The 22,027-nt window shown below is 33.6% G+C and overlaps 2 protein-coding genes, 2 long non-coding RNA genes and 1 other non-coding gene across 6 annotated transcripts; all 5 read right to left on the bottom strand.

Moving 5' to 3' along the window:
* Window positions 1-611: 611 nt before the first annotated feature.
* Window positions 612-3,901, bottom strand: LOC146959344 (uncharacterized). The gene is made up of 3 exons (XR_015024927.1): window positions 3,082-3,901; window positions 2,765-3,000; window positions 612-1,063 (listed from the first exon to the last, which is right to left on the bottom strand). It is a non-coding gene; the product is annotated as an uncharacterized LOC146959344 (long non-coding RNA).
* Window positions 3,902-5,139: 1,238 nt separating this feature from the next.
* On the bottom strand, window positions 5,140-5,290 carry LOC146959343 (U4 spliceosomal RNA). Its single transcript, XR_015025090.1, has one exon. It is a non-coding gene; the product is annotated as a U4 spliceosomal RNA (small nuclear RNA).
* Window positions 5,291-7,245: 1,955 nt separating this feature from the next.
* Window positions 7,246-10,649, bottom strand: LOC146959342 (ras-related protein RABE1c-like). The gene is made up of 8 exons (XM_085740901.1): window positions 10,371-10,649; window positions 9,345-9,417; window positions 8,781-8,881; window positions 8,562-8,627; window positions 8,177-8,274; window positions 7,913-7,975; window positions 7,740-7,832; window positions 7,246-7,513 (listed from the first exon to the last, which is right to left on the bottom strand). Exons 1-8 carry the CDS (start codon window positions 10,441-10,443, stop codon window positions 7,433-7,435), a joined length of 648 nt encoding a protein of 215 aa, XP_085597027.1. The 5' UTR covers window positions 10,444-10,649; the 3' UTR covers window positions 7,246-7,432.
* A 2,874-nt stretch (window positions 10,650-13,523) lies between these two features.
* On the bottom strand, window positions 13,524-16,566 carry LOC146959341 (WUSCHEL-related homeobox 8-like). Of its 2 annotated transcripts, none has more exons than XM_085740900.1 (3): window positions 16,341-16,566; window positions 14,444-14,968; window positions 13,524-13,988 (listed from the first exon to the last, which is right to left on the bottom strand). In XM_085740900.1, the coding sequence occupies exons 1-3, from the start codon at window positions 16,522-16,524 to the stop codon at window positions 13,942-13,944; spliced, it is 756 nt and encodes a 251-aa protein (XP_085597026.1). In that variant the 5' UTR covers window positions 16,525-16,566; the 3' UTR covers window positions 13,524-13,941. The 2 variants fall into 2 exon arrangements, with proteins under 2 accessions (XP_085597026.1, XP_085597025.1); XM_085740899.1 differs by having other exon boundaries at window positions 13,524-13,931.
* A 3,274-nt stretch (window positions 16,567-19,840) lies between these two features.
* Window positions 19,841-21,824, bottom strand: LOC146959340 (uncharacterized). Its single transcript, XR_015024925.1, has 2 exons — window positions 21,497-21,824; window positions 19,841-20,145 (listed from the first exon to the last, which is right to left on the bottom strand). It is a non-coding gene; the product is annotated as an uncharacterized LOC146959340 (long non-coding RNA).
* Window positions 21,825-22,027: the final 203 nt, after the last annotated feature.

Raw genomic sequence — 22,027 nt, 5'->3', positions numbered from 1 at the left:
GCTAGGTTGCATAATACAAAGTTGTATTAGGTTGATGTATTGCCAAACTCTGGTAGAGTTTTCTAGAAAGTAAACTAATGGAGCGGCTCATAGTTTAGTGACCACATATTCAGCTAATCCCTAAATATTTGAGACATTACCAAGTTGTCTCAATGATATTATTGTTAATGAATTACATAAGTTTGTTTGCCTAAATAAAATAGCATTTGTGCTAATCTTGTGCTATCTTGTGCTAAAAAAAGATTATCCAAAACAGATGGTATTGGTGTACATTATAATTGGATAGTGTTGGCATACAATGTAAAGACTATCTGGTGATAATCCGAGCATTTCAATCGACACATGAACCAATGTTACGCATTATGAACCGAAATTGCTTTGGCTGAAAACTGCAATAAATCTGAACCTGTGAATGGTTTCAGAACCAACGGAATTTCACCTTGTAGATCAAGGATTACGATCCTCTGCTGTTAAACATAAAATGCAGACGCCCTGATTGAAATTATAAAATACTATATAATGTTTCCATTACAAGGCACCCAAGAGATCAAAACCAGCACCAAATGCATCCCTTTCATGCAAGGCATCCCATTTCGTTCGAGGTAAAAGCATTCTTAAGCAAGCAGAATTTTTGGACTGATATGTGTTACAACTTACAAGTGGAATGTTGCGATAATTTATCCACCAATATATCTTTTTGGAGTCAGAGACTACATATGAAAGAGAAAATGGAAGCAATTAAACAAGTCAGACTACAACTCCACCAGCTAAAATCAGAAAAAAGAAAAATATAAATTTTAAAACACGACATCTGTAGTTGGGAGACAAAGGGGGACAAATACATGCTCCCACACATTGTCATCAGAATAACATTAGCATCCAAATGAGCCCCACTGTAGATCCTGTATTCTCTTACTGATTCTTTTAATTAACCATAGCAAGCCGATTTTTGTGCAGCTTGACCACTATTGGCTGCCTGATCTTGTTGGTTAATCTTGATAGTTTAGGGCTGATCCTAAACCAACAACAACCAAGCCTTGTCTCACCCATACATGGGCTGAACCTACATAGAAGAAAATATCATCGTTGAGCAACAAGAAAGAATAAACACACTATGCACTTGAACAGGAAGAAGGGTAACAGAACAGGGAAGACAAATTGGACCCTTCTTTAATTTCATGTTTGAAAGTTGAAACTACTACGAATTAATTGGACCCTTCTTTTGAGCAGACTTTTACATACATAATATTAATTTAGAAAGATATTCGAATTGAGTAGTAACTGCAATACCAACTAAAATTATTTCTGATCCAAAAAAATTACCACATCAAAGCTAAAAGCACAACATTGTCTTGCTGGTTAGGAACTGAGTACAACAATTGATTATTAGAAAACAATTAAATGCACATACATAAACTTCCGATATGCTTCCTCAGAATAGCCTCGTTTGAGACACCTGTGGATTTCAACAAAGTTCTATATTACGCATATATGCAAATTATCTACTTCCCATAATTCTAGAGTAGGCCTGGTACGGGGGGGCCTATGAGAAAGGTTATAAAATTTTGCCTACACCCCCTATCCAAAGAGCCTCAAATCTTCCATACAGTTTCTACCTTAACACCTACCCAAAGAGCGTCAAATTTATCACTGCAGTGGATGTAGGCATTCCATTATGCTGCAATTGCATTAATTCCCAGTCACTATCCCTTTGTGTTGATTCACATCCCATACCCTAAACTTAGTTGCATAGGCCTTAGACAAGAAGGTATATATAAAAAAAAACTATCTGGCCACTAACTTGCTTGCAATTGCATTAATTCCCAGTCACTATCCCTTTGTGTTGATTCACATCCCATACCCTAAACTTAGTTGCATAGGCCTTAGAACAAGAAGGAATATATAAAAAAAAACTATAAAATCTGGCCACTAACTTGCTTAATTTATTAAAAGAAAAGTCCATAAAAGAAGAAAGATCATATATCACAATAACAAAACAAAGGCCCAGTGAAGAGTATTTCATTAATCTTCAATAAATGAGCTAAACAATCTTCACCTTTCTTTACTTTTACTCAATAATCTTAATAAATGAGTTAAACAATCTAGATGGTATTCTATTTTATCCAATATTCAAATTAGTGAAAACAAAACCAAAAATCAATTGTTGTAGGAATTCGTTTCAATTAGTTAATCAAGTGGATGCATATAATTAAACTAAATTTGACAAGTTACTAGTCATAAAATTCTAAAAGCCATACTAAAAAATAAGCTACAGTGAGAGCCATACTAAACGCGATTCTCATACTAAAAAATAAACTAAGATCATTATGCTCATTTTCCATTGAAAGCACACTCGCGTTCAACAACTTTAGTCTACGTAATTGCAAATTATGATATCCATTGGATCATTACTCCTTTCCGAAAGCCCACAATAAACATGTACATTGTTCGAGGTACACACATATGCATCGACTGCAAACTTTGGGTGGTTATACATTAGTATATTATATTTAGTGAACTGCTGTCAGAGAATTATTGGTAAGAATAGAAATTTCACAAAGGCTGGGAGGAGCTACAATCAAAATATTTAATTGAAAATATATGCCATAGAGGAGCTAATGAAATAGACTTGATGTATTTGAATCCATCCAATACTACCATATTAGTATCAAAGAAAAGTTTACATATCTAAATCTAATATAATAGTAGCAACTAGCAAGTAGAAACAAGTAGAAAGTGGAAACCAAAGTAGACATCCACTAACCTTCCTCAACAAATAAAATTTGACATGTAGGAGAGCCCCTTGGACACAACAATATTTGCATCAGAGCTTGGCGCCTTATGTTTAAATCCCCTTGTGAGGCTTTAATCGTCACAGTGTTCAGTAATTTCGCATTCGCCAAAATATACGCTATAAATAGAATCCCAACAGTCGATCCTTTGTAAGACAAGCTCGAGGTGAGTTATGTTAAGAAAAGCTTGACATTGTTGCTTGGACATCTGCATTATTATGTATAAAGACAAACATTAGAAATCAATTTCAACTTTAGCTAAAGTGCATTGTTACTCAGTCCATCATACCTCAAACCCTCTGTCCAACAACAACCCGATTCCTCTCTGCAAATTCAAAACATTATCTCTGGCGAAATTAGATAAGATTTTAAACTCTCCATTACTTTCATTGGTTGACCCGAGTAGTAAATCAGTTATCTTATCTGCAAATCCTCTACAACGGGACACACACCCCTCAAGAAGCTTATTAAAATCTCCAAAAAAAAAAAACGATTTTGTTCAAATGTAGAGTTTTGAGGAGCGGAAAATGAAATTGAGGAACAACATCCTCTCTTAATAGCAGTGCAGTGCCTTCAACTTAAGAACCACGAGGTTTGTACAATTAAAAACACTTGACTCTCAAGTGTAGGACCTAAACTGATTTCAAAATCAGTGCAAGTGGTAGACAAGTCTAAGACAAAACTCTCTCAAGTCCTCGTTGAACAGCAGCAGGAACAAATTGATTGATATCTTTATAATGGCATCCGGTGCATTTGATGCGAAATGATCGGATGGCCGTTGTGGCGACAGATGTTTTGGTTGGAAGAAAAGATAGAATGTGGCAGATAATAGAGTCCGGTAAATCGCTGATTCTGTCTACAGACATTGGAATCAAACGCTTCTGGGAAGACATCTCATATGAGATGAGAGTGAGTATCAAAGGTAGGGTTGAAGAGTGGATTCGATGGAGGCAGAGAGGAATAGGGAGGGTTCGCAGAGTGATATTTGATGATGATGAGAGGGTTTGTCCGTGTGTTTCATTTTTGGGGAGGGGGGAGTTGGTGACCTTACTATAGACTATAGTGACTAGTGAGAAGGTCGCTTATCTTTACATTCCTACTTCCAAGGTGAAGTTTATTACGCGATAAGCAAACACGATTACTTATACTTTAATTACGGCAGCATGTTCTTAGGTTGGGTTGAAATAGATTAGGTCTACACTTGGTCTGAAATTTTTTAAAACATAACTCTGATTCGATGCTTATTGTAAACTTATTTTTTAAGCTTAAATAGTCTTTTAAGATTCTGATATGACTTGCCGGTTTGTTTAAAAAAATTATTTGTACGAACATTTTTAAATATGATTTAAAAAAATAAGTAATATCATTTAAATTTATATAAAATAGCAAATGAACAAATCAATGAGATTAAACTTTCTTTTAATATTTAACATGAATTTTTTTGAAAGTTACTATATATTATATCATATTTTGATTCTAGTTTATAATAATACATTTAAATATTTGTAAAATTAATGTATACTAATAAGTTTAAACTACTGAAAAAAGTTAACAAATTTATAATTTACTTCAAAGTACTAAATATAATATAATAATATTATTAATAAATAATATTATTCATATTTACTTAACTAAGTTAACCTGATATACCTAAGAGGTTTTGCTATGGTTTGTAGCCTGACCTTATTAGCTAAATAGACTTCTTCTTCTAAAAATTGAAATAAACACGTCAAATTAAAAATATTTTCTCCCCTCTTCTTACCTCCAAAACTCTCGAACCAAACAGTCCCTTTAAAAGATCATTTTTTATGAAAATTTGTGCATCTAATGCATTAAAAATCAAAGTATTTAACTTTTTAAAGAGATCATTTCTTAATTTAGAGAATTAACAAGACGTCTAAAACAAGGAAAATGCTAACAAATTGTTTAAGCATCTAAAAATAGTAAATTTTGTATTGAAAATTGTGTGATCATGATTTTAATTGACTTGTATTTTCAAAACAAAGTTTTTTTTTTTTATGAATTCCTTAAACAATGTGACACTTGTTAGCAAGACCTCTAAAACAATCCTTTTTTTAATTTGAAAAAGCTAAATTAACCCACCTAAATTGACACTAGAAACCAACCCAAGTGGGTTAATGATCTAAGACAATCCTTTATTTAAACAAAATGTTTTTTATTAAACAAATGGTTGTATTATAATCTTTTTTTAAACAAAATGTTTTTTATTAAACAAATTGTTGTATTATAATAATATAATCATTTATGTTCAAAAATTAAAAATGTTTTTTTTGGATTTATGACCATTAATTAATTTTTATTAAAAAAATTGAAACTAATTTTGTAGGACTTTACCCTAGAGGGAGTCCTTCCAGAAATTCTCAAAGGCCTAAGCAAAACTCAGGCCTAAGAGGGAGTTTGGAAATAGTTTTCAACCAGCAATAGACGCGCCTCGGTTAGAACCTCATTAGCTGCGTCATTGCCCCAAGCGCAAAGATGCATTGATTATTCTCTGACACTTCTTTAAATAACAACTTCCATCAGGTTTAGTTGTAGATTTAGACGATGTGGGACTTTTATCGCTCAAGACTTACCTTTCACACAGCAGAAGTTGGTGCGGTTTTCTCAGACTTCCTGCCAAACATTGAGGACATGGATGTATTGGGAGAATGTCCTCCGTTTGATCAATTTCTGCATAATTATAACTTTCAAAAACAATAATCCTTAGCTCGGAAAAAATCCATTTCTCTAAGCAATAGAGTGATGTATGAACCACACCTGTAGATACCATGGGCTAGCTAGCACCTGTTTATATGCAGAAGAAATGAGTTGCTAATAGTGATAGTCAAGTTGAAGTGTAGAACTAGATACACATCCTGATAGCTTTTCAGCCAACTATCTCTCAGCTACTGGTGGTTCATATCATTCGCCACGAATAAAGTCATTAACCCAGGCAAAGCAAGGTTCATTCAAAAAATAAATGTGAATAAAATTCGAGACAGAAGCGTAACAAGGTTTGTCTTGAATCTCTTGATAGGAATATTGCTACTATAGAACTATATGCCTCATTCAATTTAAAACTGTCACTAACTTATAATATTGAATGTGAAATTGCCTCTGTTTCCTTTCCTTGACAATGATTTAACCTTCGGAAAGGTTGATGAGGCCATGCTTAATAAACAAGTGTGACGGAATGCTGGTCTTGTTCTCCGGGATGAATAAGTTCATTTTCTCATCGAAATGCAAAGTTTTACTTGATAATTGTTTCAAGAAACACATTAATGATTATGTAGTTGGAAGTATTCTTAAAAATTGTAAGATAATTTTGCATAGTTGTTCACACTCCAGATTATAGGATTAAGTTCATTGGGAATCAAATCGATATGGTTTCTCATTTCTTAGTATTCTGATTATAGGATTAAGTTCATTTGGAATCAAATCGATATGGTTTCTCATTCCTCAGTAGCAAGGACATTTACATTACATCTTAGCCCCTTTTTCTATTATGTTACCCCTACTTTTCTTGCACTTTGATTTTGAATAAAATGAAGAAAAAAACATTTTTTTTTCAAAACTCGAGTGACATACGTTTTTTATTGTTGTCACCCGGCCTTTTGGCTAAAAATTCATCTTTAAGTGAAGTCTCCGAGTTCGAATCTCGGCTCTTTCATATATAATGTAATCACCCTAACAACTGAGTTAAAATCACGAGGACCAAAAGTTACGTTTTTAATATGCTAAAAGATATATGACATAAATGTTATATTTAAATTAAAATTGGACATGTGACTTTACTTCTATCAAAATAAATAAATAAAAATACTACAATTCTTTTTTTGTGGCTAAGTAGCTTTTGGTTAGAAATTCTCCCTTGAGGTGAATAAGTGAGAAAATTGAACCCCCCTGCATGACCCGATGTGACATTTTATTTTATATATTTATATTTATTTATTTTTGACAAATTTATTTGTTTATTTATTAAAAAATGCATGTTATTTTAAATACATAACCCGGCATTTTATTTTATCCATCTCAACATTAACCAAAATAAAAGATAAGTATTCCCTGGTCACGTATACAACACATCAACTATGATCCTCTGCTGCTGGAATTAAACCGGAAGCCCATAAATATTTGTTCAAAAAAAAAAAAGATATACTGTAAAAATCTTTCAAAAAAAAAAAAAAAGAAAGATATACTGTAAAATGTTGTCTTTACGGGATTTAAACCCAGGACTTTATCCAAGGCTCTCTATTCCGCATTCCATCTTCATAGTTTTTCTTTACCAAATGCCAGCTCTTTATGCACGGCTTCCCGTTTCTATTATGTAAAAACATTCTTATGGTTGTTTCTATATTCTTAAGCAAATAGAATTTTGGGACTGGTATACTTTGCACGTGGAGTGTTGCCATAATCTATTTGTCAAGATATCTTAAGAGTTAGAGACTACATATGAAAGACGAAATTGAAGCAATTAAACAAGTCAGCACAAATTCCACCAATTACATGAGAAAAAACTTAAAAATATAAATTTTAAAACAAGACATGTGAAGTTGGAAGATAAAGAGGAAACAAATACATGCTCTCCCACTAATATTGTCATCAGAATAACATTAGCACCCAAATACTGGTTCTTTCCGTTAACCGCAGCAAGCCGATTTTTGTGCAGCCTGACCACCATTGGCTGCCTGGTCTTGTTGGTTAATCTTGATACTCTGGGGCTGAACCACCATAGAAGAAAATATCATCATTGAGAAACAAGCCAAACAAGAAAGAAGCAACAAAACTATACACTTATTCTGCAAGTTAGCAGAATAAGTAATTGTTGGCAAATTCTTACTTATAGAAGAAAAAGAAATAATAGAGAGGAGAGAAGGCTCTATTCATGCATAAACTTCCACTTCTGAGGACTACAAAAATGAAGATAGGAAAGAGTCAACAAGGTACCTCAGTACTAGAAACAGTGTCTGCAAGCCTTTGCTTGATATCTCTTGCTATTGAAAAGAAAATTTCCTCCACATTCATGTTTGTTTTTGCACTCTGCATGTGTTCTTCAAAATAAGTATATAGAAATAATATAATGTAAACAAAATGTGAATATCAAGCATATTGCAACTCACAGTTTCAAAGAACTTGATACCATACTCATCAGCAAGAGCTTGACCTTTGGAGGTAGGTACAGCCTAGAGAAAAACGAACACCTTATGTTTGTATTGAAGGAAAATATAACACAAAGCAGACAAATATTACTAAATCTCAGATCCGTAAGTAAATGTGGTATGGGCACAGAGTCAATCATACAATAATTGCTTTGTCAACTAACCTCATACCCCAAACAGCTAAGATGTCAAGTAAAAGTAGAAAGGGCCTCGAGATGGACATACCCGTTTACTTTCATCCATATCAGCCTTGTTTCCCACAAGTATCTTGTTTACATTGTCAGAAGCATGTTGTTCAATATTGCGAATCCAATTCCTAATATCTGAACAGAAAGAAGCGTGCTACATCAAAAGGCAAGCAGAATAAACAATGGAAGCTTAATCATAAAAATAAAAATAAATAAAAAAACAGATCAATTGATTGTCTGGCTAGTTAAATGTGAGTCGGAGAGTATTAGAGGTCAAAAGGAACAAGAATGGATGGGGAAATAAGAAGGAAATACAATTTACTAAGAGAAATGAAGCCTACAATTTTCAGACATTAGTGCATAATAAATACATCAAAATGAATTGTCTTTAAGCAGAAATAAGATCAGGGAAAGGAGGGTACTATTGAAAGAAGCTTCATCAGTAACATCGTAAACCAGCAAGATACCCATGGCTCCACGATAATAAGCTGCAACAGAATATAACATTTTAAGACATGTTCCTTCAACAGGAATGTGGGTAAACATGTAAGCCTATTAATTACGAGTTCCCAGTGTATGGGACCAAATGAACAACTATCAATTGAATTCATAAACAAGTTTGCACAAGACAAAACACATACCTGTAGTAATAGTTCGGAATCTCTCCTGACCAGCTGTGTCCCAAATTTGCAACTTAATGCGTTTGCCATCAAGTTCAATGGTTCTTATCTTGAAATCAATGCTGCCATGCATTTTTATAATAAGATTTTATTTTTAGAAAAAATATAGATATATGTCTGGTTGAGTACAATTACTTATGTGTATAAGATGAAGGAAATTCGGTACCAACGATGAGAAAGTGTTTATATTTCAATATGAGATTTAATAAGCATTATATATCAGACAAACTCTATAGGCCCAAGTTTGCTGTATTTCTAAATCATATTGAAAGAGAAAGAAACTCTTATAGCATTATTAAACATGAGATTTTATAGCATTATTACAAAGAGAAATGATATTTGTACATCCATTTTGGTACAACTTTTGTACAACTTTCTCTCTCATACTTACATTATCTTCTTATTCTCTCTCTTCCTTTTTCTCTCTCCATTGTTTTTGACCAATAAGAAGAGAACAACAAGGTTGTCCCAGAAGTAGTACAAAAGTAGTTGTTAAAATATCATTACTCTATTACAAATACTAACCCAATGGTGGTGATAAAACTGGTTGTGAATGAGCCATCAGAAAACCTCAAAAGCAAACAACTCTTCCCCACACCTACAAATAGTTGAGTCAGAAAAGTACGTAAAAATAAAAGGTCAAATGTTTTCAAACTATAAGAAAAATTAACTCAAACAAGATACAAGGCCATCAAATTGCAGCGGTGAACCAATTGTGATTGGCACAAATAGTTAGACTTTCCGCTCACACCAGCTGTGATATGAGATCTAGTCCAAAATTATGAAATTGGTAGGTTACATACAAAATCCATTGTAAATCCTCAACGAGGTTGGTGGGTCTTTTGGCATGGAGTGTGTAGTCCCTAAATTTTCATTCCATAAGAATAAGAAAAATAGCGGCATTGCCATAGCATAGTAGAATTTTGACTAACGGATCATACAAACCTTGTGATATTGAGAAATTTGAAGGAAAAGCCACGGCAACTGCCATTCTCGTGGCACCCATGGTTCAAGTAGTTGTAACGGTAACAGTGGCCTCGTATGAAAGACTCCAACTTTTTATACTCTGAATCGAAACTATTCAATCTCAACGTAACATCTCTATGACCTCTATTCTCCAGTAATCTTCCATTTCCAAGGAGTAAACATCGTTTTCCTTTTGTTTTTGTCTTTCTAATCATTCCTCTCTTTTCCAACAACATCTCCTCTTTTCTTTGTTATCACTAAGATAGTAATATATCATCTCTATTACCCGGGTTATGGTCATCTACTTTCTCAAAAAAATGTATGAACGTTTTCAAGTAATATCTATCTAAATGCCACAAGCCATACTCAACAAATTTTATTAACTTAGTATATTATTGTTAACAAATTTTGGTCTTCAATTTGATGTGTGGACTATAAGATTACATAGTAACTATTAACATTAAATTGATGTAAAATTGGGTGTGCGTGATTGTAAAGATAATTAATAATATTCTGCAGATGAATTAATAAAAAGTGAATAACATGAAGATCTGGAAAATAATGAAATGAAATAAAATAACGAACCACTGTCGCCGATAAGAAGAAGCTTGATGAGGTAATCGTAATCGGCACGAGCTCTTGCAGGTGCTGCTGCCATCGCTCAAAATTCAACACTCCAAAGCACAGCACAGAGATCGGAATCGGAATCCGAATAGTTAGAAGCTATTCGTTGTTGGCGACATGGAATGGAATGGAATTCAAAGAAAAAGAGATCACAATCTAAACGTAACGACGAATCGCTTTTTGTTTGAGTTTTCGTTTGAGTTTTCTTCCCCTCTCTCTCTCTCTCTGCGCAATGTGACTGATTATTGTAACGTTACGCCAACACTTTCATACTCCTGCACACACCAGATTCGGCCCCACCCTCTTCAATATACTACCTGTGTCTCTTTTATTGGACCATTCAGCATCCATAATTGTAATAAACGTAAAAAGAATCTAAAATAGATTTTTTTCCTAACATCATTTATTTATAATTTTAAAATAAATTAATATATGCTTTAATATATGTGCATTTAGATCAAGTGATTAAAAAGAAATTCAAAAAAAGAAAGAATCACATGAAATTGAGATAGTGAGACCAATGTTTATCTACTTTATTTTCTATTTTAATCGTGAGACTCGTTAGTTGTTTAGTTGTTGAAGAGATGAAGTCGTTGTATAGTTGTTGGTAGGTAATAGCTGTCCCCTTTTTTTCTTCCTCCAATGGGGGGCCATTAATATGTTGATGTCCTTATTAGGTAAATGACTCCCCATTAGAGATGATCTTAGTACTCCATCTTTCTCTTAATATAAGGGCGTGTTTGATTTGTTAAACAGTATGTACTGGACAAAACAGCACAACACAAGGCAGAATAGTACATGACAAAACAACACAGTACAAGACAGAACAACACATGACAAACTTTTATGGTATTGAATAATTTTTGGTTTTATAGGATTTTTGATGGCAAAAAACTATTTTTGTATTTTACATAACTTCTACGTGAGACAAAAAGTTGTGTTGTAGTTTTGTGATAGACAACAAAAAAAATTGTTTTTTTTCATGTTCCTTGCACTCAAGCTACCGATTCACCCACTTGGTCCACCATTATTCATACTAAAAATGCAATCAAAGACGGTGTCTCTTGGTGTGCGAGTTTCTTAGAGTCTTCCTTTTGTCCGTGGAATACTCTTGGTTTTATAGGATTGTTACCTTCATTCATAGACATTCATGATGTACATTTAACTGTTAAAGATGTGCTCTCCTGAAATGACCTCTATACTCAGGTTTTGAACTCACATCTCCCCTCTATGGCATTTAAACTTATCAATAATATGGATATCAAGTTTAATGCCTTCATAGATGACACATTCAATTGCACAACAAATAAAAATGGAACATACACCACCAAAAGTGGGTATACATACCATTTGGGTTGGCCTCGTGGTATTGACTTGGGACCTAGGAATGTGCTCATTCTCAGGGTTTTAGGTTCGATTCTCTTCCGATGGTAATTTAGGTGGGTTAATTTAGTTTTTATTTTAAAAAGAAGTGGGTATACATGGATGTTGTCCCGCACTAGCTCTCTACCTCTTTCTAATCAAAATGGCTCTTGGACTTGTATTCGGAAATTAAACCTTCCGAAAAAGCTGAAGTTTATGTTTTGGTTGGCTTGCCACAACTCTGTCCCATCCTTTCTTTGTTTGACCATAGGAATATTTCCCCCTCGATTGTTTGCACTTGTTGCGGCCTTGCTGAAGAGACCTTTCTTCATATTGTGCGAGATTGCACTTTCTCTAGAGGTACTTGGCAGCTTGTTGGTTTTAATGATCATAAAAAAAAATTCCAACATGGATGTGAGTGATTGGCTTAAGGTTAGTTCTATGGGTTCCCAATCCTTCTTATCCTCGACTTGCACTTGATGGGCATGCGTCATCGTAATCTTATGTGTCTAAACAATGAAACTTGGTCTCTTAATCACCTCTCTTTCAATATTCATAGTATGGTAGAGAATTTCAATATTTGCTTTTCTGTGAATTCCAATACTATGCTCGGTGATAGACATATTAAGTAGAACAATAGTAACCATTCTTGCATCATTCTTAACACTGATGGTGGTTGCCTAGGCTTGCCCGTTAGAGCTGGCTATGGTGGGATTACTAGAAACAATGTTGGTTTTTATTTATCGGGTTTCTCAGGCTACATTTAAGGATCATCCGACATACTCCATGCTGAGTTATATGATATTTACCAGGGTCTCTTATTGGCTAAAAATATGGGGATCGAAGAGCTCGTCTGTTGTTAACCTCATCAAAGATCCAACTTCCAAGCTTCATGTTTATGCTGTTTTAATACAAGACGTGAAGGATATGATTGAGCAGAGTAGCATTATAGTCTATCACACTCTCAAAGAGGAAAATCAATCTGCGGATTTTTTTGCAAGACTTGGAGCCTTTTCAGATAGTGATCTTCTTTTATCATGTCTCTCCTACATATGATCTCTTGTATCTTGTGAAGATGGATGCAGCTGTAACTTTCTTTTCTAAAGTGTAGTTTGTTTTTGTTTTTCCTTTTGTTTTGTTGTTTAGCATTGTAACAAAAAAAAGTGCAACAAGATTATTCATATTTTGTAAGTTGCAATGAATATTAAGATGGTTTTGCATTATTAAGTTAAACGAATCCTGACTAATTTTGATAAACTCAAACAAAAACTCGATGAGAATATTGGCAATTGATATCACTAACATTTTGGCCTTATTTTTGTAAGAACACAAGTTCATGGTATTTTACTCATGATCAGATCAACAATATAAATAGGATTCCATTATTAGTTTGTCTTTGCACAAAACTTACTTTGATTGAATTTTTATTATTGAACTTAATCGGAGTCTGAACAAAAAGATAGAAAACCAATGCAAAAACAGCCAATGTATATATCCCCTTTGAGATAAATTATATTCATTCTCATTCGTAATTTTTTTCTTTTTGATGCATTCTCAATCGTCATTTGATCGTCTACTTCAAAAACCTCTCAAGTTATTACACCGATCATTGATATATCTTAGAGGACTCTGCTCAAATTGACAAATTGTATTATTGTTGAGCTTTTGTTTCAAAGGGATTCAAACTCGAATTCTTTCAAACAATTTCTTCTTAAAAGTTAACCATTTGGTTATAAGATGACAACTTCATAATTAAAAGTAAAAACAAAACATAGAGATATATTACATAATTCCTTCTGAACTGGAAGTAAAATATTCGTGGGCATTAAGTTCCTCAATATATTTTCTTGCCGGAAGAAAATAGTAAAAATATGCAACCAAGAAACAAGCTCCAAAATATGATGTAATAACATTTATATGCCAATCACTGGAAATATTTCCAGTAACTATCTTAAAAGGTGGCTATATTAATAGCTTTGATTGATTCAATTTGATTTCACACGAACATAAGCCCAGGCAACACACTCAAAGTTATTCACAGCTAGTCATAATTGATAGAAGTTGCACCAAAATATCAACCTGCCAAATTGTAGTCCTCTGCTTGCTGGTATATATTGTAACTCCCAGATACTTCCATTTTTCCAGCTAGATAGTCATTCCCTGAAAAATATCAGGAAAAGAATATGGCAATACCAGTCTTGATTGTCAGCCCAAAAGCTACAATGGTGAGAGGCTACTGTGAGAAATAGAAAATGCTAGTAAAACATTTTTTTGGACAAACTCTCAAGACATTCTTTGTGAGTTCCTTTACTAAAATGTTAAACACAATTTTTATAAAATGACTAAATTACAAGACAAATAAATCAAATTTTGTTACAAAGACTATGTTCAAAAGTGTTTCTAAAAGAGTGTCTAATTACTATTCTCATTGAATATAAACCTAATCAAATCTTCAAATTAGTATTCCAAGGTTAATGTCCATTTGTCATATAATATCAAGATATCCAAAATAAACCCCTAAATTTGTACACTTCTTGGTAGAACTAGTTTAAGATTTTACCGAATTTCAACTAGATTCTTTCTAAGGTCAATTTAACTACAATATAAGATCATACGAAAAATATAGGCAATGAAAAGACAAATGAAGGAAGAAAGCACAAGATGTTACATACTTGAGTTTGATAGCACTTCATCATAAAGAGACATGCCACTCAAATTTCTGGTGGATCTTATACCGCCATCCGATGGAAACACGGAATATGTTTTGTTAGAATCATGATTCAAGTACTGCAATTCAGAGCATTTTTCTTGGTTCTGGTAGCACAAATTTTCATCCCCTAGAGCAGCATTTTGTTGAGAATGAAATTCCTCTGGTTTTGTCTTCTTATCCTTGGAATCAACCTCAGTCTCTACCTCTGATTCAGTGTTACTAGTTCCCCCATTTTGCATTTTTCTTTTCGATCTAGCACGCCTATTTTGGAACCAATTATAAACATTCGTTTCAGAAATTTGGCCATGCTGGCTGAGTTCAGTAGCAATCTCCTTGATTTTTTCTTTGCTTGGAGTTCCATTTCCCTGATCGAATATACGCTCAAGAATCTGGAGCTGAACCGGTGTAGGAGTCCACCTCTGTCTGGATGTGATTTTGTGACCAGCTGTCATCAATGAGTCGCAGTATAAATTTCCCAGCCTAACCCCTGATGAAAGGAAAAAATAACATTTAGCATTTCTTTAGAGAATGCTGGATCTTAAACAACAAGTGACAGTTTTTATATGCCAATTGCCAAAAGATACAAATTCCTGCCATTTTTTTTGTGGGGGGTAAGAGAAATATAAGGTTCTATAATCTATACAATCTCAAGAGTACTTCTGATTCTAGGAGATCCAAAAATGTTTGTTATTTAATCAAGCGATATTTTCCATAATCGTTTATCCACAAATGTATGTTTATTCAATCAAGTGATAATATCCTCTTAAATGCAAAAACAAAAAACACTTTTTAAAAAAAAAAAATTTGGGGGACAAGGAAATTATTATTAATTACAGTGACAATGTGGTCATTTCGAGGGGATTTCAACTCCGTCCCTTGAGGAACCTCAAGTTTAAACTAAGTTAACATCTTGTGGACTTAGTTTAACATTCACTTGACAAGTTGAAAGCTTTGGATATAGCTAACACCTCATGTACTTATGGTTATGCTGCACAAGATAGCAGTCAAAGCAAAGTACAAGATAAAAAATCAACCAGGTTTGATTTTTCTATGTAAGGGAAATGAAGTAATAATGCAGATATTTTGCAGTGTCATTGTCATTTTCTACAAATCAGGATGCCTTAGGTAATAGGGAATGCTTTGATTATCACTAGAACATGATGGATATCCACACATTCATTCCCTCTTTAGGAAGTAGTCCTGCTGCTGTTTGTACCAATTTACCCTTCCCTAAATGGTTTTGTTTTCTGTGCCACTTAACATTTAACTTTACACATTAAACATGATGCAGACAAATCCAACTGACACAAGAACAGATATGAATGAATAAATGGGAATTTATAGGAGATAAATTGCACTGACAAAGAACTACTAAATATTTGGAATCTTTGGCGAAATGAAGGAGAACTGTATTTTAGTGTATATTTGGTATCACGGTGAATTTGCAAAAATTTGAGTCATCGTGATTTTGAGGAGGTGTAGCATCTCTACAAAATCACCACGGTGATACCGGTAAATTTACTATGATACCAAACATGCACATCTACAACAAAAACTCATTAGTGTGATTACAAACATGCCCTAAAAAAAGTTATGTACCTTATTTGCAACTAAAAATGTAGAGAAATACACAGAAACTGAAATATGATTTTTTTTTTTTCTTTCAAACTTAAGCTAATTACTAAAATTAAAATTGAAGGGCCAACAAGTCAAAGCCCAAAGATGAAGGTGGTTTTGTGCATATATATATAGAGATAGAAATTTCCCAATTTTGAAAAGCAATCCAAAAGCAAAATAATATAAAAATTAAAGGGAATTTATGATCAGGGAATAATTAGTAAAAAAAAACATAAAAGTACCAGCAAGATCTTGTTGAGCAGAGAGAGTTTTATGCATCTCAACAAGCTGTTCACAAATGGTAGCATAAACAGCAATTTGTTTCCTCAGAGTTTCCAATTGTTCATCAGTCATCACCTTAACATACATCGCTTCGACATTCCCATTCTGTACTTGTTGTTTCTGCCATTCCATCATGTTCACCATTTTCTCTCTCTTACTCACAGACAGACACAAATGATTCTTATCAGAGAGAGAGAGAGAGAAAGAGAAAGAGAAAGAGAGTGTGTGCAACGCAAAAGTCAGCAAAAAAACAAAGTAAGAAAGAGACAAAAGACACAAACATTATACATTTCGTCCGAATTATGCGGTGACACCGCCAATGACCAAAGTCGACAGTAGATTAGATTAGATTAGATTAGATTTATTCCTAACTTAAAATATTCATCAGTTTTATATTACTGTTAATTGGTTTTGGTTAATTTTATGCTGTGTTTTTTACTAAGTTAATTTGTGCTTTTGGTCGTTATAGTTTGATGTGTATTTCTAATTTTGGATAATTTATGCTTTTTCTTACTAAGTTGCTTTTTTGTGGGGACCACCGGACCAATGTGAGTTTGATGCATTGTCGTCCATTCGATGACAAAAACTATCAATTGAAGGAAAGTTGAATTGTGTTTGGATAAATTCTGATAAAATTATGCGAATAATAAATTTAAATGTAAAAATTATTTTTTTAAATAAAAATAAAAATTCTTAACTTTAAATAAAATCAACTCTATAGATAAAATTAATTTACTCGAAAACAAATAAATATTTCAAAATCAATTTTATATTTCTACGATCAATTTTGATTTATCTAAATTTAGAACCGAATATTGTACCAGAAAAAAAAATTAGAACGGAATATACACTAAAAAGTTGTTGGAACACTGTGAGTGTGATGTGTGAATTAATTTTTTTTTTACGTCGATTCGTTCGTTGAGTGCTCATTATGAGGCGAGATTAAGTCATTGATTTTGTGGAAGTCAACTAATTCTAGTCATTGGATCTGTAACTTATCTTTGATTCTTTACCTATAAATAGTGTTCATCTCCCTCACTTTTACACACACTAAAAGTTCTCTTGAGTTGTCAAAGAACTTCTCTCCCTTCTTCTCCTTTTAGCTTGTGCTCTCGAGCTATTTTTTTTTTCTCCCTCTTTTTTTGCTCCTTCGGATTCAAAGAGTGTTCTTAATGTCATAGTTATTTCGGTTAATAATGTCCCTTTCGAAAATAAGAATAGTCTTAAGAACATAATCCATTCGGTAAATTTTTCCCCTTCGAAAATAAGAGTGTTATTAAGATCATAATCATTTTCGATATATATTGTCCCTTCGAAAATAAGAATGATCTTAATAATATAGTCTCTTTCAATTTGGAAATAAGCATATTCTTAAAATCATAATCCCTTTCGAGATATACTGTCCCTTAAAAAATAAGAATAATTTTAAGAATATAGTCATTTTCTGTATTTTATGCCTTAGAGAAATTAGAGGTTAGAATGATAAAAACATTATATTAAAGTGGTTAGAGTACCATCTTAGAATGGTCATGACACCATGCTAGTCCAATTGACTTACTATCTAATACTTTCTTTTAACTCAAATACTTAAGAGAAACAACACCTGTTAACTTCCTTCAAAAAAAACACCGTTAACTCTTCAAATTGACATGCACTCAATATCTTGGTCACAATGCATGTTATTTTCCCTCATTATCTTAGAAAATGAAATATAATCTCTGATCCTTCAAACTAGATTTTTAGCAAGGTTGATATAAAATTTGTTCTCTATTATCAATGACACAGGTTGCATCACTTCAATCCTTAACTCAACCAACAAGGACTCCAACTATAGGGCTTGATAGGTAGCATAACTTCCTATTATATACTCTTTCTTGCATGAGGACAAAGATATTACTAGTTGATTCTTAGAACATGCTTTCGTAAATTCAAACACATATGGGTCCTTTTGGTAAACACCAAAAAAGAGCTTTTAGCTCTTAGCTTCTAGCTTATAAGCTCATTTGACAAAAATAGCTCTGTTTGGTAACACTTTTTGACCATGAGCTTATAGCTTATTTCACGAGCTTATAAGCTATTTTTCAGAAGCTATTCCAAGTAGCGTTTGAGCTTATAGCTTATAGCTTCTCATATTTTCTTCCACTTTTACCCCTATTGTTTTATCTAAAATCCATTTTTACCCTTTTATTATAATTTAATTCAAACCTACAATTCTCTAATATACATCCCTCGTTTTTTTCCCTAATAAATATACATCCCTCGTTATTTTATTTTTTTGACAAATACATCCCTCGTTATTATTTATCTCACTTGTCTTATGTTGCTGACAATATATATACCTCCATTTATCTTTTGTCTTATGTTGCTGACAATATATACCTCCATTTATCTTCTTGTTTTTTTTTTTTTTTTGACAAAATACCTCCATTTATCTCTCTTGCCTTATGTTGTTGACAAAAAATATATATACCTCCGTTGACAAAAAAGTATATATACCTCGTTATACTTAAATAAATTTTTTAGTGAATAAAATTTAATTTACAATATAAAAGATATATTAAATTTATAAATTTCAATTACTTTTTAAAAAACAAAATTGAATTAAGAATTCCTGAATATTTAAATATCAAGTTATATAAACTTTATATTTTGAATTAATAATACCCTTTTATGTCATTTTACATTTATCAGCTAGTTAAACCGCTAATTTTACCAAACACTTCAACTAGCTTATCAGTCATCAGCCATCAGCTAGCTTATCAGCTAAAAGCTATCAGCTAGCTTATCAGCTATCCGCTATTTTTACCAAACAGAAATACGTCTTTTACCCGTCCTATCTCCACACAAATAAGCAATTTAAAGCCAAGTAAAACACCTTCTTCCTCCATATTACTTGGTAACGACCCACCATAATCTAAGGAACCCAACAAATACCTTAGGATCCTTTTAGATGCAATAATCCATAAATCTACTAATTACTCCAACTCAATAACAAATGCTTGGATTCTGGTTGCACAAATATCTCCTATAATATAGTTTTTTTTTTGAATCGGCAAATATTATTAACCAACAAGCCCGTGCAAGACGCACTAACAAGCTTGGGTGGAGAAAAAAACAAAGAAGGGGAAATCGGTTGCCTCAACAATCACCGGCTCGAACAAAAACCCCTTTAAAAACCACCCCTAAACGAAAGCCTGGTGCAAAGGCTGAGACAAAAACACCAAAACAGCCCTTAAAAGCTGCAAAAAAGACTACCAGCCGAGGCTGTTACTACACAAATTAAAACAAAAGGCCCTTACTGCCCAGCAACAGGAAAACCACACTGAAAGCACAACAATACTGCATAAAGACAGCCTAACACAAAATACACCCAGCAGCTACAATCGAACCACCCAACAGAACACCAGAAAGCCAAACCCGCAGGCCACAGGTGTAACACCCCGTTTTCCCAACATAAAAATTTCATTTAAAATCAGAGTATTTTGATCACAACGGAATGTCACATACTTCATTTAAATCATAAAATGGATAATAATAATTATCCTTCAAATTCAACATCATGAAAAATCTTAAACTGTTGCAGCGGAAAATAGTTCAACATTTTAAAGTCTTGGCACGCAGGCCTTATTGGAAAATCTCATAAATTAGTTCATAAAAGAGACACGTAAGGAATAGAAGTAAAAGCAAGCCCCCATCCCGTTACGTATCAGAGCACCTAGACACCAAGTGAGGAGTCCACTCACGAACGCCTCTAATCTTTATTACCTGCACATTACCCACGGTCGAGGCAACATATACGCAGAAGGGGTGAGATTTCATAATCAATACATTAAGCATATAATCCAATAAAATGCATTTAACAACTTAAACATTAATAACATATCATCAATTAACAATTAGCATATTTTTCATTTCATAACAAACACAATCATCAAATACCGTTACTAATTTTCATCGCAAATCATAATCAACTTAACACTCAACTTGACGACACAACTCATCTTTGACCATGCAACTCTATCAACACAACAACAACTTAACAACTTAGACAACATGAAACTTCTTGATATGCAAATGCATGTGGTACCATTCAACAACAAAATGAGCATAATAAGCTCTTCAACGTGTGAGCACAAAGGCTGCCGGGCCTAAAGCCCCCAACTTTAATGAGCACAAAGGCTGCCGGGCCTAAAGCCCCCAACTTTAATGAGCACAAAGGCTGCCGGGCCTAAAGCCCCCAACTTTAATGAGTATGCAATGAACTCAACTTCCAACAACTTAGACAACGACGTGTACAACTCATACGACTCATAATCACGGACGACTTCTTAAATTCCAACAACATAGACCGACTCATGCAACCTCAAGACACTAACAGTCGACAACAGAAAACAGCAACATACAACAATTAACAACGCTTGAATGTGTTAACATTCACATAAAGAATTAATTACATCAATATAAATATCATAAAACATCATTATAGCATTCATGCAGCAACACTTCTAGTTTCAGTCACCATAACAGACTTCTGGAGCTTATGAAAGCATCCTAAACAGCTCTCTAACTTACTTCTAAGGTCATCTCAAGACTACACGTGCGAAAGGATCGCATCGGGACAATTTTGGGCAACTAACAGCCTAACTCGCAGTGGCGAGTAACTTCACTCGCAATGGCGAGCAAAGTGTGCATTCTGGGTTCCTACGTATTTACTCGCAGTGGCGAGTTATTCTGCTCGCAGTTGCGGGCTCACAGGTCACTCGCAGTTGCGAGTTGCATTGCTCGCAGTTGCGAGTTCTGGGTTCTAGTTCGCAGTTGCGAGTGTTCTTGCTCGCAGGTGCGAGCGATGAATGTCAGTACGGCCAGAAACCTAAAAATTCCAACTTTTCACTTAATCTCCTAATTCTAACCTCAATTCAACATCTAATTATCATCTTATGGTATATCTGAGTTCTGTACACTAATTTAGCATCAATCTAACATCTGTTCATGGTTCAATCATCAAAATTGTTCTTAAACCTAATTCTCAATTCTCACCAAAACTTAACCTGATCATGCTAAATTCATCCTATAGAATCATACTCTTAATAATATTGAAAATTAGTCTCACCCTTACCTGGATTAAAGCTTTCACATACGAAGATGCATAGAGAACACAAAGCGACAACAACCCAATTAGCTGATGGAATACATGTCTCATCTTCATCAATTATCATGTCCGTAAAACAATAACCTTTCTTGTAAAAGAGATATCATTCCGAATATAAAGAATATAGAGGCTATCAAGGTTATGCCTAAACGACGACGACGGATGTAGATTCATAAGGCAGACCGGTGTCAGAACTCTAATACTACTTGTTAAAAGAGAGAACGACAACCATAAGCTTTCATATAGGCAAGCTTTATTATGTTAGAGAGTTTTGGATTTCTTTCTCTCTGTGGACGGCGGTACCGATTCTAATTGACGATATATAGTACAATAAGGGTACTAGGTTAGGTTAGGTTCATAGAATATATTGGTATATATACTTATACACATATCATGCAAGTATGACTAGCGGCACCGTAACAATCATTGTCATTCTATCTTTTTATTTTATTTTATTTTAAATAGTAATCACGTAACAAAATAGTTACCTCTACAAAT

This window comes from Medicago sativa, chromosome 1 (genome assembly GCF_051527215.1).
Source record: "Medicago sativa cultivar Bolivia chromosome 1, Bolivia_mono, whole genome shotgun sequence".
NCBI classification, from domain to species: Eukaryota; Viridiplantae; Streptophyta; class Magnoliopsida; order Fabales; family Fabaceae; genus Medicago; species Medicago sativa.
The sequence above is the reverse complement of the archived record's forward strand: the minus strand, read 5'-3'. Positions and strand labels throughout refer to the sequence as shown.

Excerpts from the sequence above, each read along its gene's own strand:
- LOC146959342 (XM_085740901.1), bottom strand. The coding sequence starts at position 10,443 with ATGGCAGCAGCACCTGCAAGAGCTCGTGCCGATTACGATTACCTCATC. Across the intron at positions 7,976-8,176 it reads ATATGGATGAAAGTAAACGG|GCTGTACCTACCTCCAAAGG; the intron begins GTATGTCCATCT and ends GTTTTTCTCTAG. Across the intron at positions 7,833-7,912 it reads GTATCAAGTTCTTTGAAACT|AGTGCAAAAACAAACATGAA; the intron begins GTGAGTTGCAAT and ends GAACACATGCAG.
- LOC146959341 (XM_085740899.1), bottom strand. The coding sequence starts at position 16,524 with ATGGTGAACATGATGGAATGGCAGAAACAACAAGTACAGAATGGGAAT. Across the intron at positions 14,969-16,340 it reads TGCTCAACAAGATCTTGCTG|GGGTTAGGCTGGGAAATTTA; the intron begins GTACTTTTATGT and ends TCCTTTCATCAG. Across the intron at positions 13,932-14,443 it reads TGAAGTGCTATCAAACTCAA|GGAATGACTATCTAGCTGGA; the intron begins GTATGTAACATC and ends GATATTTTTCAG.